Source organism: Bos indicus, chromosome 23 (genome assembly GCF_029378745.1).
Source record: "Bos indicus isolate NIAB-ARS_2022 breed Sahiwal x Tharparkar chromosome 23, NIAB-ARS_B.indTharparkar_mat_pri_1.0, whole genome shotgun sequence".
NCBI classification, from domain to species: domain Eukaryota; kingdom Metazoa; phylum Chordata; class Mammalia; order Artiodactyla; family Bovidae; genus Bos; species Bos indicus.
In genome coordinates, this window is record NC_091782.1 from 6,051,185 (window position 1) to 6,070,911 (window position 19,727).

Sequence of the window (19,727 nt, forward strand, 5' to 3'; positions counted from 1 at the left end):
CAGGGACTGAAGCCAGGTCTCCTGCAATTCAGGCAGACTCTTCGTTATCTGAGTCACCAGGGAAGAGCTAGGGAACTAAGGCTTCCAGCAGGAGAAATTAATTTGGGGGAGATTTCGAAGTAGTCTTTGAAGAATTCAAACTAGAGATTTTAAGTTCAGTTCAGTTCAGTTCATTTGCTCAGTCATATCCGACTCTTTGCAACCCCATGGACTGCTGCATGACAGGCCTCCCTGTCTATCACCAACTCCCGGAGTTTACACAAACTCATGTCCATTGAGTCAGTGATGCCGTCCAACCATCTCATCCTCTGTCATTCCCTTCTCCTCCCACCTTCAATGTTTCCCAGGATCAGGGTCTTTTCAAATAAGTCAGCTCTTTAGATTAGGTGGCCAAAGTATCAGAGTTTCAGCTTCAACATCAGTCCTTCCAATGAATATTCAGGACTGACTTCCTTTTGGATGGACTGGTTGGATCTCCTTGCAGTCCAAGGGACTCTCAAGAGTCTTCTCCAACACCACAGTTCAAAAGCATCAGTTCTTCAGTACTCAGCTTTCTTTATAGTCCAACTCTCATATCCATACATGACTACTGGAAAAACCATAGCCTTGACTAGATGGACCTTTGTTGACAAAATAATGTCTCTGTTTTTTAATAGGTTGTCTAGGTTGGTCATAACTTTCCTTCCAAGGAGTAAGCGTCTTTTTATTTCATGGCTGCAATCACCATTTGCAGTGATTTTGGAGCTCCCCAAAATAAAGTCTGACACTGTTTCCACTGTTTCCCCATCTATTTGCCATGAAGTCATGGGACTGGATGCCATAATCTTAGTTTTCTGAATGTTGAGTTGTGTTTTTTTTAACTTTACAATATTGTATTGGTTTTGCCATATATCAAAATGAATCCACCACAGGTATACATGTGTTCCCCATCCTGAACCCTCCTCCTTCCTCCCTCCCCATACCATCCCTCTGGGTCGTCCCAATGCACCAGCCCCAAGCATCCAATATCATGTATAGAACCTGGACTGGTGACTCGTTTCATACATGATATTATACATGATTCAATGCCATTCTCCCAAATCATCCCACCCTCTCCCTCTCCCACAGAGTCCAAAAGACTGTTCTATACATCTGTGTCTCTTTTGCTGTCTCGTATACAGGGTTATTGTTACCGTCTTTCTAAATTCCATATGTATGCGTTAGTATACTGTATTGGTGTTTTTCTTTCTGGCTTACTTCACTCTGTATAATGGGCTCCAGTTTCATCCACCTCATTAGAACTGATTCAAATGTATTCTTTTTAATGGCTGAGTAATACTCCATTGTGTATATGTACCATGGCTTTCTTATCCATTCATCTGCTAATGGACATCTAGGTTGCTTCCATGTCCTGGCTATTATAAACAGTGCTGCGATGAACATTGGGGTACACATGTCTCTTTCCCTTCTGGTTTCCTCAGTGTGTATGCCCAGCAGTGGGATTGCTGGATCATAAGGCAGTTCTATTTCCAGTTTTTTAAGGAATCTCCACACTGTTCTCCATAGTGGCTGTACTAGTTTGCATTCCCACCAACAGTGTAAGAGGGTTCCCTTTTCTCCACACCCTCTCCAGCGTTCATTGCTTGTAGACTTTTGGATTGCAGCCATTTTGACTGGCATGAAGTGGTACCTGACTGTGGTTTTGATTTGCATTTCTCTGATAATGAGTGATGTTGAGCATCTTTTCATGTGTTTGTTAGCCATCTGTATGTCTTCTTTGGAGAAATGTCTATTTAGGTCTTTGGTCCATTTTTTGATTGGGTCATTTATTTTTCTGGAATTGAGCTGTAGGAGTTGCTTGTATATTTTTGAGATTAGTTGTTTGTCAGTTGGTTCATTTGCTATTATTTTCTCCCATTCTGAAGGCTGTCTTTTCACCTTGCTTATAGTTTCCTTTGTTGTGCAGAAGCTTTTAAGTTTAATTAGGTCCCATTTGGTTATTTTTGCTTTTATTTCCAATATTCCTGGAGGTGGGTCATAGAGGATCCTGCTGTGATGTATGTCGGAGAGTGTTTTGCCTATGTTCTCCTCTAGGAGTTTTATAAATCTAGCCTTGGTAAATTCAAAAACAATTGAAATCATTCCAAGCATCTTTTCTGACCACAATGAAGTAAGATTAGATCTCAATTACAAGAGAAATACTATTAAAAATTCCAACATATGGAGGCTGAACAACACACTGCTGAATAATCAACAAATCACAGAAGAAATCAAAAAAGAAATCAAAATTTGCATAGAAACAAATGAAAATGAAAACTCAACAACCCAAAACCTGTGGGACACTGTAAAAGCAGTCCTATGGGGAAAGTTCATAGCAATACAGGCATACCTCAAGAAACAGGAAAAAAGTCAAATAAATAACCTAACTCTACACCTAAAGAAACTAGAAAAGGAAGAAATGAAGAACCCCAGGGTTAGTAGAAGGAAAGAAATCTTAAAAATTAAGGCAGAAATAAATGCAAAAGAAACAAAAGAGACCATAGCAAAAATCAACAAAACCAAAAGCTGGTTCTTTGAAAGGATAAATAAAATTGACAAACCATTAGCCAGACTCATCAAGAAACAAAGGGAGAAAAATCAAATCAATAAAATTAGAAATGAAAGTGGAGAGATCACAACAGACAACACAGAAATACAAAGAACAAGAGACTACTATCAGCAATTATATGCCAATAAAATGGACAACGGGGAAGAAATGGACAAATTCTTAGAAAAGTACAACTTTCCAAAACTGGACCAGGAAGAAATAGAAAATCTTAACAAACCCATCACAAGCACAGAAATTGAAACTGTAATCAGAAATCTTCCAGCAAACAAAAGCCCAGGTCCAGACAGCTTCACAGCTGAATTCTACCAAAAATTTAGAGAAGAGCTAACACCTATCCTACTCAAACTCTTCCAGAAAATTGCAGAGGAAGGTAAACTTCCAAACTCATTCCATGAGGCCACCATCACCCTAATACCAAAACCTGACAGAGATGCCATAAAAAAAGAAAACTACAGGCCAATATCACTGATGAACATAGATGCAAAAATCCTTAACAAAATTCTAGCAATCAGAATCCAACAACACATTAAAAAGATCATACACCATGACCAAGTGGGCTTTATCCCAGGGATGCAAGGATTCTTCAGTATCTACAAATCAATGAATGTTGAGTTTTAAGCCAACTTTTTCACTCTTCTCTTTCACTTTCATCAACAGGCTCTTCAGTTTTTCTTTGCTTTCTGCCATAAGGGTGGTGTCATCTGCATATCTGAGGTTATTGATATATCTCCTGGCAATCTTGATTCCAGCTTGTGCTTCCTCCAGCCCAGCATTTCTCATGATGTACTCTGCATATAAGTTAAATAAGCAGAGTGACAATATACAGCCTTGATGAACTCCTTTTCCTATTTGGAACCACTCTGTTGTTCCACGTTCGTTTCTAACTGTTGCTTCTTGACCTGCATACAGATTTCTCAGGAGGCAGGTCAGGTGGTCTGGTATTCCCATCTCTTTTAGAATTTTCCACAGTTTGTGATGATCCACACAGTCAAAGGCTTTGGCATAGTCAATAAAGCAGAAATAGATATTTTTCTGGAACTCTCTTGCTTTTTCGATGATCCAACAGATGTTGGGAATTTGGTTTCTGGTTCCTCTGCCTTTTCTAAAACCAGCTTGAACATCTGGAAGTTCACGGTTCACATATTGTTGAAGCCTGACTTGGAGAATTTTGAGCATTACTTTACTAGTGTGTGAGATGAGTGCAATTGTGCAGTAGTTTGAGCATTCTTTGGCATTGCCTTTTAAATAGAAGATTTTAAGGATATTTAAGTAGGAGATTTTAAGCAGTGGGATTTGGACTTTGAACATGTGGGAAGTGTCTTAGAGGATCTTAGGTCTAGGATCTAGGTCCACCCTCAACCCACTGTGTGCAAGCACAATGAACTACTTATTATTCACTCCTGTGGCCCTAAATTTCACATCTAATTCCACCTATACAAACTCCTTTCTCTATGTGGTGATGATTCTTTAAGGCCAAGTTCAAAATGACCTCCTTTGAAGCCTCCTGCACCCTGTGTTGCTCCTTCCTTCGTTATTCTGTCCCCACACATGTCTTCCTCAAAACCCCACCCCACTCTGCCACATGGTGCTTCTCCACATCTGTTCTCATCCAGAGCTCCTAGCTCTTTGCTTCTGAGATCTCTGACCCAGAGCAGTTATCCAATTAATATTTTTGGCTTGATTAAAGTTAGAGGTAGTACCGTGGCTATTTTCAGGATAATCAAGACATGTGTATATGGAAGACCAGAGAGAGAAAAGCAGCTCCCTGACAGCCAGGACTGGGATTGGATCAAGGAAGGGAGAAAAAGTTAAAAATGAAAATGTCTTAATCTTATGAAATCAACAAGTGCTTAATTTATTGCTATTACTGTTTATTACTGAACACATCAATTTTTATTCCAATGCTTGGTTTAACTATTATTATTGAATTCTAATAACCACTGATGGCTGAGTGCTGGGCCCCATCCAGTCTGAGAAGTGAGAGGAAATCTTAAGACAGTCTTCCTTCCAGTTCCAAAGCTCTTTTTGTAGAAGACTTAATGAATTATAGTTGATTTACAAGGTTGTGTTTAATCTCTGCTCTACAGCAAAGTGACTCAATTATGCATATATATGCTTCCTCATCGGAGAAAGCAATGGCACCCCACTCCAGTACTCTTGCCTGGAAAATCCCATGGACGGAGGAGCTTGGTGGGCTGCAGTCCATGGGGTCGCTAAGAGTCGGACACGACTGAGCGACTTCACTTTCACCTTTCACTTTCACGCATTGGAGAAGGAAATGGCAACCCACTCCAGTGTTCTTGCCTGGAGAATCCCAGGGACGGGGGATCCTGGTGGGCTGCTGTCTATGGTGTCACACAGAGTCGGACACGACTGAAGCGACTTAGCAGCAGCAGCAGCATGCTTCCTCATATTGTTTTCCATATGATTTATCACAGGATATTGAATTTTGCTCCCTGTGCTCTACAGCAGGACCTGTTGTTTATCCAGCCTATGTATAACAGTTTGTACCTGCTAATCCCAAACTCCCACCCCCTCCCTCTCACACCTCCCTCCTACTTGGCAGTCACAAGTCTGTTCTGTATATCTCAGGTTTAATTCTTTGGGTCCCTAAATTGCTCATATTTTTAAAGCAAAGTAATATATAAATATTGGATCAGTAATTTAACTTTGTCAATTTCAAAATTATGAGCAGCATTGTTTTAATTAGTTCAGGAAATTAATTTCTTTACCTATCACAGACAAGATTTAAATAATTTAACCATCTAACTATTGTTTTGAAATTTTTCCTCCTTATAAAACTATATTCATGAAGCATTTATGAGTACCAGTAAGAAGACTTCAACTATAGGACATTCAAAAGTCAATTGAAATTGTTCTTTGCAACAGACCATTCCGGGGGACAGTTTTCCCTTTTTCAAGTCACACATGGCTACGGTATTAAGAGGCTCTTAGGGTTTCTGGAATCTGGAGTTTACCACACTCTCTGGGATGGTTATCCTTTCAAAGAAACATGTAACATGTGCATTCACTGACCAATGAATAGGCCTTTATAGGCCCAAGTTTATGTTTCTCGGTGGACTAGTCAGTGAAGAATGCCTTGCAGAGTGAGGCATCTCAGTAGTCACATGACAGCTTTGCTATTTTTTTTTTCACTTTAAAATGTAATACAGATTAATAATTCTATGAGTAATCTCTTAATGATTTTTTGCACTCAGCAGCAAACAATGATCTGTATTCTTTCAACAGCTGGCTGTGCTCCTGGGAAAACACTATCTTTGTCTTGCAGCTACTGGTTCTGTTTGAATCTTCCAAGTTACAGCCCTGTGTGGGAGATTAAGACTGATTACCCATGGATGCATCCCCTTAAAACGGCAGATAAATCACTAAACAGATAAAACTGCAATTCTCTGTTAATTAGCCCTACTCTTCAGATATTGCAGACAGCAAAATATTTAGTTAGGACATTTCTATCCAATTTCTACTTATGATAAAGTCATTCAGAGAGGTGTCTGTTTGGAAAAAAAGGGAATGCCATCAGTCATTGACTTCTGGAAAGTTATATCTCAACAAGAAAATGCCTCAGTGTATGTCTTGTCTTTAAACACAAGAAGCTTAATCTTTGCAGAACTTTGACAATTTAGAGCATTTAGAATGTAGTTTGGGGTTTCTATAAAGGCGATCCTGTTTCTTTTCACTCTCAGCCCATTACTCATGGAATGTGAATCTTCTGATTCATATATTACCTCTTGCATGCTTTGATGTTGCCACTTTTAAAATAAACTATAAAAATAAATCCACTCTCTGTTTCTGCCAGTGTAGGCGACCTTTCAGTTGTTCTAGGTGGTTTGTAGATGGAAATGTTTGGAAGACACAAAACATGCTTTCTGAAAGCAGAATGAGGTGCATTTCCCATCACCATTATAATTCTGTTTTGAGTGGTAAGCTGTATTAATTTTGCTGACTTTTTGATGTTTTTTTTTTTCTGTGAGCTGAGGTGTGTGTGTGTGTGTGTGTGTGTGTGTGTGCGTGTGCAGGAAGCAAATCTTTCATTTTTGTAGAGAGCGCTGTGGGCCACCATCAGCTGAAATGTTAAATAAACAACCCTGTGTTGATGCACTTGTTTAATATACGATGATCTTCGCCGGTTTTCATGTAACAGTCTTCCAAACAAGAGTGTATCACAAACGACAGTGGGAGAGGAGCCTGTGGCATTTGGGTTGTATTTGCATGGCTGTTTGGCAAAATATAACCCCTTGGTCTGGTTAGATACATAAGCAGATAAGAAAATAGAAGTCTAGGCAGGTTGTCCTCTTCTCTTTTTAAATACAATTTTCAAAGGTGAGTCAATTGATAAAGATGTATGTTTTAAATCTAGCTATATTTGTTCCTAAGGGCTTCCCAAGTAGCTCAGCTGATAAAGAATCCACCTGCAATGCAGGAGACCCTGGTTTGATTCCTGGGTTGGGAAGTTCCCCTGGAGAAGGGATACATTACCCATTCTAGTAGTCTTGGGCTTCCCTGGTGGTTCAGATGGTAAAGAATCCACCTGTAATGCGGGAGACCTGGGTTCAGTCCCTTGGTTGGGAAGATCCCCTTGAGGAGGGCATGCATGGCAACCCTCTCCAGTGTTCTTGCCTGGAGAATCGCCATGGATAGAGGAGCCTGGTGGACTACAGTCTTTGGGGTTACAGAGAGTCAGACACGACTGAGCGATTGAGCACATATTTGTTCGTATACTCTCTTTTGCATTTCATATGAGAGAAACTGTGAAGTGTTGTGGGATGAAGAGATGATCCCCCCCAGAAACAAGTGTTAACCTCCTGGTCTCAGCCTATTTCAACCCCTGCATCATTTTATCCCCCTGGACAAGTCTTGGTGTGACTTGAGTGAGCTCACCCTTCTTTTTTATTGCTTTGTTTCCTTTTTGTTTTTATTTGTCTTGTCTGGCAATGAGATCTTTTCTACTCTCGAATAGGAATGTATTGACAGTTATGGTTTTTATAAGATCTGGCAGATCTTAATCTTATAAGGCAGACTTTATTAGAAATGATAATAAGGTTGTATTGGAAACTCATGCATAGCATTTGTTGATTTAACACAGAAGTAAAATAATGAATTGAAAGCTCCAAATATTTAATACATTGTGAATCAAATCAAAACCTCCAAATATTTTGTACATATTGCAATGATTTTTTCTACTTTTTTATTATCTTTTAAGCTTTCCAAGCCATTTACAATTGCATTGAGTTATGTAGCACAGTGTAATATACAGAGAAACACAATATATTTAATATAAAAGTAATCACAATATGAACAAGGCAAAGATAGCTCCTATAAAAAGCTTACATTTAAAGAGTATGAGATGTATGTGTTCTCGTTCATCTATTTTGGAAGTGTTGTTTTAGTAGTAGGTCAGATGGAGAAAGCTAACAGCTAGTGAGTTACAATCATTTTAAAATGTAGTTGTAGGAAAAGGATGGACTTGTTTGCTAATAGATATATTATATAAGGGCTTTTCTGGCAGTCCAGTGGTTAAGCTCTGTCTTCCACTGCAGGGGATACAAGTTGGAACCCTATTTGGAGAACTGGGATCCCACAAACCATGCAATGTGGCTAAAAAAAGAAAAGAAAAAGAAATATTATATAATATTAATTCAACTTGTGAATACAATCGCTTGCTTGTTCATAAACATTTCCTTGGATAAGAAATGGAGTAAGTATTAAAAAAGTGAATATAATATAAAGTTTTCTAAGATAAAGGTTGGAGGGAGTGATTTCTAGAATGAGTGGAGTTCAGAATGTAAGGCATCCTCTCTAGGGTAGGAACATCTCATAGAGGAGAACGAAAGCATTGAAAGATCAACTCTCCTGAGGGATAATTAGACAAAATGAACAAACAAAATGACATCCAGGAAAAGCTAACACACAGTGTCTTGTTGGGGCTTGTGAAGTTGACATCTTGATCTTGGGTTGAAATCTGTTCTCTCCCAATTATAGGCTGTGGGCTCTTGAGCAAGTAAGAGAAACTTACAGACATAAGTAAAGTTGCAAGGATTAAATAAAATATATGTCCCCCCCTCCCCTCAAATGAGAGGCAAATAAATCTGGATGCCCTCAGTCAGTGGGCAATGTGGCTTGATGGTTCTGAGGGAAAACACAGAAACAGCCTTTGATCTATTCATAGTCTTTCATTCAACCAAAGTTTATTAGGAGATTTCTTTGAATCAATATTTTGTTGGGTTAGATGCTGATTATACACTGGTGATCAAACCCTTGCTACTTCACCTGTCCTCCACATTTTTGTGTATTGTTGATAAAGATTGTTGAAATATACAATTGATCCCCCAAACAACACAGTTGGAACTGCATGGATCCTCTAATATGCAGATTTTTTCAATAAACATGCTGGAAACATTTTCGGAGATCTGAAGCAGTTTGAAAAAGCTCAGACATGAACATTATAACCTAGAAAAATCAGAAAAATTAAGAAAAAGTTAAGTATGTCATGAATGTATACAATATACATAGATATAACATACAAAATATGTGTTAATCAAAAGTTTATGATATAAGTAAGGCTTCCAGTCAACTGTAGGCTATTAGTAGTTAAGTTTTGTGGAGTCAAACTTAAACACAGATTTTTGACTGTGCAGGAGGTCAGTTTTCCTGGCCCCTGCATTGTTCAAGAGTCACCTGTACTAACAATGAACTAGTCCCTAAGTAGGATGTCATTATGTAGGTGGTATGGATATTGAACAAAGATTTATAATGAGCTTTAGAAGACGGACATCTGTTACTGCCTAGCTGTCATCACCCAATTTCTTATTCTTAAGTTGGGGATATTAGTATTTGACACTTCCCTAGGTAACTGAGATTACCTTGTGAATATTTGTGAGCATCATTAGGAGTGCAAGGCTATATAAATACTACTTTTATTCCATTACTCATTGCAACATGTCCCATGGAATTTACTGGTGCAATTATAATTCAAAGCAGTAGGATATAGGAATTTGAATTGCTGGACAAATCTGCACTGCAACTTTATTCTGTGTGGTATATTTAATATAAAATTTTATTAAACTCTTTGAAAATCTGCCCCCTTAAGGGGTTAGGTTAAAGAGCCTGGATTAGAAAACTGAAATTTTATAATAACAGCTGAAACTCTAGCTTTCCACTTTATTACACTAACATCTCACAGGGGATTCCAGAACAGTAGATGACTTTACATAATATGAATTCAATACTCATCTGCATCATGCAGGTGCATGCTCTAGATTGGACCTTAACAAACTCATGTCAAAGTTCTGATGTTCAAAATTACAGTTATTCTTGTCTAAATTTCAAATGCAAAATTGATTGTTAGTGGAAAATTGAATAATGGTTGTTATCACTCAGAATTTTGAATATTGACTTTCAGAATAGAGAATATATACTTTTGAATGACTGATGAGTGCTTAGAGTCTAAAGTGTGGAATTTCTCAAGCAGAGTCTGGATCCGTGCCACCCACTCAAACAAACAGAACACTTCTGCAGCAAAGCAATAAATATAAAGTGGGGATAAATGGGGACTTTAAAAATCATCTCAAATTGGTTAATTTTCAGTTTTTATGCCAATTGAAGCTAAAGCCAAAATTGCAGTTTACAGAGTTTTTTGGATTTTGGACTTGTAAATGCAAAATTTCAGATCTTTTATTTCCTTTTTTAAAAAATGAAATATAGTTTATTTACAATGTTGTGTTAGTTTCAAGTGTGCAGCAAAATGATTCATATATATACATATATGTATGCATATATATATATATATATATCCTTTTTCAGATTCTTTTCCACTATAGGTTATTACAAGGTATTGAGTATAGCTCCCTGTGCTATAGAGTAGGTCCTGTTGTTTACTTATTTTATATATGGTACTGTGTATCTGTTAATCCCAAATTTCAAATTTATCTGATCTTTATTAAAGCATAAATACTTAGGACAAAGTAACAGTCTCTTAGCACAAGCAGCCCAGCCTCGTGTTAAGAATCACAGTTTGGTTCAAGTGCTTGGATTTGTCAGGTCAGTTTATTTCTCTTCCTCGGTTCTTATCTTGTCACATCAAAAATTTGGAGCAATGGAGTAAAAGGTGTAGAACAACAGACAAGTTACAGCTCAGTTCAGCTCATGGATCTTTTATAAGACAGACACTCCCAAGACACGGGAGCAGGCTGACCCCGAAGGAGTTCTCATCCTTCCTATCGATCCCTCTTGGCTTCCCCCTTTCATACTTCCAGTTCCTACTTTTGGCTATGCCCTGTGCAAAGCAGGACTTGTACCCACCACCAATTAATGAAAGGGAATTCAAATGGGCATACCCTCAAGGCCAATTGACAATTCCAAGTTATATAACAACAAGCTGTGTTGTTTATGTCTTCCCATAATTCAGTCTGTTATAATTAAATGTAAAATATTCATGAGCCCTTAATGGACTCCTTACTGCCCAAAGTTACTTAGAGAAGCCCCTGTGGTTATTTTGCACTGCCTGTGTACCTAGGGTGCCTGTGCAGGAGTGGAAAAGTCTGTGTGATTACTTTGAAGCATATCTGTGAGCTCTCCTGGGTGTGCCTGGCATGGAGTTTAGAGATCAGTTTGCATCCCTTTAGACAGGACACTGCTTGTTGCTGATGCCTAACTTTCTACCTCACAGATTCAAATTATTTCGCAAAGTTTCTTTGCCTCCTCAGTTTCTTCATCTTCAAAATTAGGATGATAATAGAACCTACCCCACAGATTGTTATGAAGTATAATGTGTTAATGTTAATAAAATACTTAAACCAGTTTTATTTAAATATGTTTCATGATATCTGTGTTGTCTCAATGAGGATCAAAAAAGAAGACGTTTACAGTGAATGAAACGTAGTGTGTAAAAAAAGAGTTTTGGCCAATTTTAAATTCATATGTACACTCTAGCTATTAGAAGTCCAGTTTGTAGGTAATTTTCTGTGCTTACACTTTTGAGGTGGAGACATGTTCATAGCAGACTACACTATAGTCAGCTGAAGTTTAAACATAAAAGCGATTTAATTTATGGAACACAATAGGATCTTAAAAATGCAGTCATCTTTCTTATTTAGGGAAAGGTTAATTAATTTCTCCAGGGATGAACCTCTTTTAGGACCAGTGAAAGTTGCTCAGTCATGTTCAGCTCTTTGTGATCCCATGGACTATACTATACAGTCCATGGAATTCTCCATGCCAGAATACTGGAGTGGGTAGCCTTTTGCTTCTCCAGGGATCTTCCCAACCCAGGGATCCAACCCAAATCTCCTGCGTTGCAGGTGGATTCTTTACCAGCTGAGCCACAGGGGAAGCCCTTAGGACCAAGATAATGATACTTAAATAAAACAAAAGTTCATGAGTCATGGGAGATAGTGTTGGTGTAGCCAGGCAGCCTGAGAGCACCGTTCTCTCCAAGTTCATGGGATGAAGATGACTCCAGGCATAGCTTACCTTTTCCTTTTTGCTGGGGTAGGTATCTAAGGTGGAGGTGGGGCTGAGTTTCTTGCTCTCCTAAACCACCTGCTACTCCTCTAGGGAAAATAAACCAGAGATTATTTTAGAGGATAAAGGCAAAGATTGTGGGTTTCTTTATCATGAGTTTCCTCTCAGACTTGGAACCTGTCTGATGCTGGTACTTAAGCAGCCTTGGTTCCCCAAAATCACTCCTCAATGATCATGACTACCTTCTCTCTTTCTTAATCCTGACCTTCCTCTGGTTTAGGACCCCAATGTCATAAATTTCCAGCAGTGTTGGTAATGACATTTTAATTAATCTCCTAAAGATATTCTTGTATCTTAATGCCATTAACAAACTTTGGGAGTTGTTTTTATAGCATACATCTTTTATCTTCTTTAATGACATTTTAGCAATGAAATATCACTGAATGTAGGTAAAAAATATTATTGTAGGTTTGTGAGACACTTGGAACACAGTACTTTGCAGTGGATTTTTTGTAACCTGTCCTATGCGTGCTAAATTGCTTCTGTCATGTCTCTTTGGACCATCATCTGCCAGGCTTCACTGTCCAATATTATCTGCGATAACTGAGATTTTAAGAAACCTACCAATGCTGCGAAACTTAATTCCATCAAATGATATGTCATTACTAAACATGTGCCCTTTCATTAGGTGGCTCTTTAAGAAAGACTTTGGTACCCAGCATGAGACAAGGTGGGATGCAGGACTCCTCACTGCAGTGCTGCGCCTGGACTGGTCTCCTTGAGTAAAAAAATACAAAGAAACTATAAGGGGCTAAAAATAACTATGTGTATGCCAGTTGGGGCAAAATAGAGACAACAAATACAAAAAGATCAAAAACTCAACTGCCACTTCTAAAGAGCCTGGAGCAAAACCAGGGTGTTGAGAGCAAAAGCAGCGTCCTGCACATGTCCCCTGCACACAGCACCACCTGTCTGAGCCATTTCTCTGGTCTGACTCCTGGACCCTGGACCCTCAGCTCCTATAAGGAGCCGGCTCACTGCCACCCTCCCCTCAGCAGGAAGCAAGGGCATCTATTGCTTTTGCTCCCTGCTGCTGTAACAGGGGCCCCAGTAAAGCCTTGTCTGAATTTCTTGTCTGACCTCTGATCAATTTCTATTGATTAGGGAAGGCCAAGACCCCTGATGGATAACAAGCATAGACTGTATCAAGCAATGCAGCATTTTATAAAGCCAGATTATGTAATGATATGCCTGACACTTCCTGTCCTGAGTTCTTCAACACTCCTTCACATTCCCAAGAGGAAAAATTCTCTGACCTCTTTTGGTAGGAAGGTTGCTGAAGGCGGAATCGTGTTCCTCTCTCAATTACGGAGCCTAAGAACAGGCGGAGGGCTTTGGGAGACTGGATGCTGCTGCACCACCGGTGCAGAGGCGGGGACGGAGGGAGGGGGGCTCAATTGGGGAGGTTGCACTCAGTAACCACTAAGAACTAATGAAAGTGCATTAAAAAAAAAATAGAGCACTGCATTTGCTAAAAGGAGGAAAAAACTCTCCTGGGAAGACATTTTAGAAATAATCTTCCTTGTGAAAATGAATTTGTTTTATTTCCTTGACCTCTAAAATTTCATAAACACAGTCCCGCTGTGCCGGCAGCTCCCTGGGCCGCCTTCCGATTTTCCTCCCTTGGCTGTACTAAATCTCACCGCTGACCTCACCTGGAACTCTGGAGCTTTCTATCACAGAGTCCTAATTCTTGTATGAAGCCTCCTCTGTTCCGGTACTGGATACACACACTAGTAATAACTTTACAACCATCCCTTTAAAAAACATTTTTGGATAACCTTTCCATTTAGGAGCCAGGAATTTGTATAAAACCGCAGAGGTTATATTGCTTTTGAACTAAAGGCTGTTGGTTTGTGGAATTTCCTTTAACTAGAAACACATATGAGTCTGTGGTTTTAGTGTTTTCCCAGTTTTATAACATCCTGCTTGTTTGTTTTCCAAAGTGAAAGAATTTACCATTAATTTCCATACTTAATAAAGGACTAACGTTTTACTTCCTTTTCTGTTTGTTGGTTTCAGTTGAAAGAGACAAAGATTTTTCGCACCAGCGAAGGCATTACAAAGAATTCCGGTTCGATCTTACGCAGATTCCTCAAGGAGAAGCAGTGACGGCTGCCGAATTCCGGATATACAAGGATAGGAGCAACGGCCGGTTTGAAAATGAAACGATTAAGATTAGCATATATCAGATCATCAAGGAATACGCAAATAGGTATCAGTATTTCATCTGGCTTATTATCCTAGCAGATGTACATTACACTGTAGTAAAATCCGTTGATAACCCGTGTAATGTGTCGAATCATGCTTGTTTGCATGTGATGGCACCAAGGCATGTATAGACACGTGGAAGACGCATGTAACTGACTGAAACGTGCCTCGTATATTTCACAGCTTTTTCGTACTCCCGACACCCATCTGTGCTCTATGGTCTTATGCTCCCCTGTATGTGTTCTCCAGGCCTGTTGCCTCGTTTCTAAAATGAGAAGACTTCCATTTTAATTCTGCACATATGGAATTTATGATTAACATTATTTAAATCACTTGTCTTTTAAGTTACAGTGACTTTATTTTTTCCTGGTGTTAAGTGTAAACTGTGTATACTTGTTATGTGGGTTTTGTATTTGCAGTACATTCGGACAGCTAATCTGTATGTCTTCTGTTTATAAAATGCTTAATTCAAAATGGTACAAAAATGGACGAAGAATCTGAAACATGAAATGTATGAAAACCTCAGCTGATAATTACTGCAAATGAGCTATCAAATATAAGAATTAGAAAGAGACTTTAGTGGTATTTTCAGACCTTCTACCAATATAGAAATTGGTAAACCTTTTATTTATATAAAACCTTTGACAACTGATAAGCACTTTTGTTAGACTGCTCTTACTTTTTAATTCTCATTGAGATATTACGTTAAGGTGGAATTTGTTTTCCATTCATTAAATCTAGATTTCCACTTTAATGAAATACTATTCCTTCTTTGACAAGACAAACATTTAGAGACAGCTATCATGAACCTGCTGAGGCCTCTCTCTCCTTATTGAATATTTCTAGCTCCTGACATTTGCTTTTTTTTTTTTTTGGTGTTAGAGTGTACAGGATTTTCCAGTGAGTGTTCCATAGAAACTAACTCCTTATAATACTCAATGAAAGAAGAGAATAAAATGCTTCCGGGGTCAAATGCATTTCAAAAGTCTACTTGTCAGGCTGTGTTTTAGGTGCTTCACCGTTCATATCAAAATAGTAAAGTCTTGTCAGCAAAGAAACCTGTCAATTTAGTTTTACCTAGTCTTTTTCAAAATTAATCAACTACAGAATCTTTTCCTTTGGTTATCCTTAATATCCTATGAAACACTAGTTCAACAGGACACACCTTAATAGAAGCTTATCTCTGTACACTGTTATTTTCAGAGCAGTGATCTCAAAGCAGAAACAAATCTCTCTGCTCTTTTCTCAGCTGTAACACATATACTAGCTGCTTGTTTATGGGTGAGTTTTTTTTGTTTGTTTTAAATTTCAGTCTGGTGGTTCTATTTATAAAAAGATACTAATTATTTTCTCACTACTTTATTTTTTAAAAAATACTAAATAATGGTGGTGTCTTTTAAAATTAAATGAATAGAATTGAAAATAATGATTCAAATACTATTTAATTATATTGCCATAGTTAATAAATCCTTCACTTATTTTCTCTTTTAACTATGTCTGTTTTGACATTTGGGCTTGTGACATCCTGAAAAAAGGGACAGTGTGTTAAGTAACTTTTTATTTTTAGAATCACAACTATGAATTTGTTTGATATGATTTACAATTTTGAAACTGTCATTAGCCACGAATGGGGTACTTCCTCCATGCTGCTGCTGCTGCTGCTAAGTCACGTCAGTCGTGTCCAACTCTGTGCGACCACACAGACATCAGCTCACCAGGCTCCCCCATCCCTGGGGTTCTCCAGGCAAGAACACTGGAGTGGGTTGCCATTTCCTTCTCCAATGCATGAAAGTGAAAAGTGAAAGTGAAGTCGCTCAGCAAACCCATGGACTGCAGCTACTTCGTCCATGGACATATCCTAAAATGCTTGAATTATCTTACTTTTTGACTATTTGCAAAGTATTACTATGTATGTTAAATCTGTACTTGGTTATTCAACATGCCAAGTATTTTTTACAGGAACTGTTTGTACACCAGGCTCCTATTACTTTGTTTGAATCTAAATATAGACATTTACACTGACCACAGTTAAAGGTCCTAACTTTATTTAGGTCCATTGTTCTATCTGCTCAGGATATTTTTGAATGTCCTCCACTGAACTAGCTATGCTTTGAGCTTGTTTTCATTCTATGTTGTAAGTATGGTAACTACAGTTACATAATTTATGACATAATAACAATGATGAGAATAAAGGACTAATACACTTGTAATTAGAAAATAATGCTAATATTTATAATTATTTAATAATTATTCATTGATATTTATAGGTTTATTTATGAATGAATATATGCTGAGTTTTATTAATAATACATTTTGAAATATTTATGAGTATTGATGCTTAATCAGATATAATAGTTTTGGAAAATTTCATTTCTCTCCAAAAATGAAACATTTGTCTATTTTGAAACTTTGGTATTTCTCTAATTATAGCTGATAAACATGTGTTCTGTCTGACTGCTCTATCACTATTCTTGGGTATAATTTGGTTAAGTCTTTACTTATTTTAATATGTGTTTAAATCTACTGTAAGATCCAGAATTTCACTAATATTTTTCCTAATTCTTTGAAAATGATTTTTGAAATCTGAACTACATGTATCTCCTTGATTGATGTTTTCTCACCCTACCATTCCAGACTCTAGAATGGCATAGCTTGGATAGGATTCCATTCAATTTAATGAACATTTTTTTGAAATATTTAACTCAGTGAATTCAACTGAATATTAATTCAGTTCTACCAAGTTCACATTTTTTAATATTTACTATTAAGTACTGTTGCCCTTTGTGATTTTCTCCTGTCCAGTTCAGTTCAATTCAGTTGACCAGTTGTCCGACTCTTTGTGACTCAGTGGACTGCAGCATTCCAGGCTTCCCTGTCCATCACCAACTCCTGGAGCTTGCCTCAGACTCATGTCCATCGAGTTGGTGATGCCATCCAACCATCTCATTCTCAATCTTCTTCTCCTGCCTTCAATATTTCCCAGCATCAGGGTCTTTTCAAATGAGTCAGTTCTTCACATCAGGTGGCCAAAGTATTGGCGTTTCAGCTTCAGCATCAGTCCTTCCAACGAATATTCAGGACTGATTTCCTTTAGGATGGACTGGTTGGATCTCCTTGAAATCCAAGGGACTCTCAAGAGTCTTCTCCAACCCCACAGTTCAGAAGCATCAGTTCTTCGGTGCTCAGCTTTCCTTATGGTCCAAATTCACATCCATACATGACCAATAGAAAAACCATAACCTTGACTAGATGGACCTTTGTTGAAAAAGTAATGTCTCTGCTTTTTAATAGGCTGTCTAGGTTTGTCATAGTTTTTCTTCCAAGGAGCAAGTGTCTTTTACTTTCATGGCTGCAGTCACCATCTGCAGTGATTTTTGGAGCCCAAGAAAATAGTCTGTTACCTGTTTCCACTGTTTCCCCATCTATTTGCCATGAAGTGATGGGACTGGGTGCCATGATCTTAGTTTTCTGAATGTTTTAAGCCAGCTTTTTCACTCTCTTTCACGTTCATCAAAAAGCTTTTTAGTTCCTCTTTGCTTTCTGCCATAAGGGTTATGTCATCTGCATATCTGAGGTTATTGATATTTCTCCCGGCAATCTTGGTTCCAACTTGTGCTTCATCCAGCCTGGCATTTCACATGAACTGAACTGAACTGAACTCTTCATATAAGTTAAGTAAGCAAGGTGACAATATACAGTGTTAACATACTCCTTTCCCAGTTTGGAACCAGTCTATTGTTCCATGTCCAGTTCTAACTGTTGCTTCTTGACCTGCATGCAGATTTCTCAGAAGGCAGGTAAGGTGGTCTGGTATTCCCTTCTCTTTAGGAATTTTCCAGTTTGTTGTGATCCACACAGTCAAAGTCTTTGGCGTAGTCAATAAAACATAAGTAGATGCTTTTCTGGAACTCTCTTGCTTTTTCTGTGATCCAACGGATGTTGGTAATTTAATCTTGTTCCTCTGCCTTTTCTTAATCCATCTTGAATATCTGGAAGTTCTCGGTTTTCTCCTATAGGGTTATGCTATACTTATTGTCTTCTGTGTATTTGCTAATATGTATGGAATTTGTTCCTTATTATTTGTTTAAATCTCTGAAACATACAAATGTACACATGCATCCCTGACACTTCAATTTTATGTATCATTGTCCAGGTGGGAGAATCTCTTGCAAATGCCTTCCTTATATGTGAAAAAAACATGCTTCCACTGCCAATGGTTCGTTAATCCACAGTGTGCATGTGTGCTAAGTCGCTTCAGTTGTGTCCAGCTTTGTGCAACTGTACGGACTGTAGCCCGCCAGGCTCTTCTGTCCATGGGATTCTCCAGCCAAGAATACTGGAGTGGGCTGGCATGCCCTTCTCCAGGGGATCTTCCAGACCCTGGGATGGAACCAGTGTCTCTTATGTCCCCTGCATTGGCAGGAGGGTTCTTTACCTCTAGTGTCACCTGGGAAGCCCTAGCCACAGTGTAATAAATGCAAAATCCTATACTGTGCCATTGTCTGTAAGTCTAGGACCCCCTTTTTGCACTCCAGCTTCTCTGCCAAAGAAAGACATTTAAGGGCCAGAAGCGGTAGAAAGGGCACATACTCTTGCCTCCTTTGTCAAAGATAAGGTGTCCTTATGTACATGGATTTGTCTCTGGGCTTTCTATTTTATTCCATTGATCTATATTTCTGTCTTTGTGCCAGTACCATGCTGTCTTGATAACTGTGGCTTTGTAGTAGAGCCTGAAGTCAGGTAGGTTGATTCCTCCAGTTCCATTCTTCTTTCTCAAGATCGCTTTGGCTATTCGAGGTTTTTTGTTTTTCCATACAAATTGTGAAATTATTTGTTCTAGCTCTGTGAAGAATACCGTTGGTAGCTTGATAGGGATTGCATTGAATCTATAAATTGCTTTGGGTAGTATACTCATTTTCACTATATTGATTCTTCCAATCCATGAACATGGTATATTTCTCCATCTATTAGTGTCCTCTTTGATTTCTTTCACCAGTGTTTTATAGTTTTCTATATATAGGTCTTTAGTTTCTTTAGGTAGATATATTCCTAAGTATTTTATTCTTTCCGTTGCAATGGTGAATGGAATTGTTTCCTTAATTTCTCTGTTTTCTCATTATTAGTGTATAGGAATGCAAGGGATTTCTGTGTGTTGATTTTATATCCTGCAACTTTACTATAGTCATTGATTATTTCTAGTAACTTTCTGGTGGAATCTTTAGGGTTTTCTATGTAGAGGATCATGTCATCTGCAAATAGAGAGAGTTTTACTTCTTCTTTTCCAATTTGGATTCCTTTTATTTCTTTTTCTGCTCTGATTGCTGTGGCCAAAACTTCCAAAACTATGTTGAATAGTAATGGTGAAAGTGGGCACCCATGTCTTGTTCCT

The 19,727-nt window shown here is 38.3% G+C and overlaps 1 protein-coding gene across 1 annotated transcript in view; it reads left to right on the top strand.

The window, feature by feature from the left end:
• The window catches only part of BMP5 (bone morphogenetic protein 5), a 143,659-nt gene that overhangs the window by 59,922 nt on the left and 64,010 nt on the right, over positions 1–19,727 (top strand). The window contains exon 2 of the mRNA XM_070777766.1: positions 14,150–14,342. Within this exon, the coding sequence (XP_070633867.1) occupies positions 14,150–14,342 (193 nt within the window). The remainder of the gene's footprint in view (positions 1–14,149; positions 14,343–19,727) is intronic.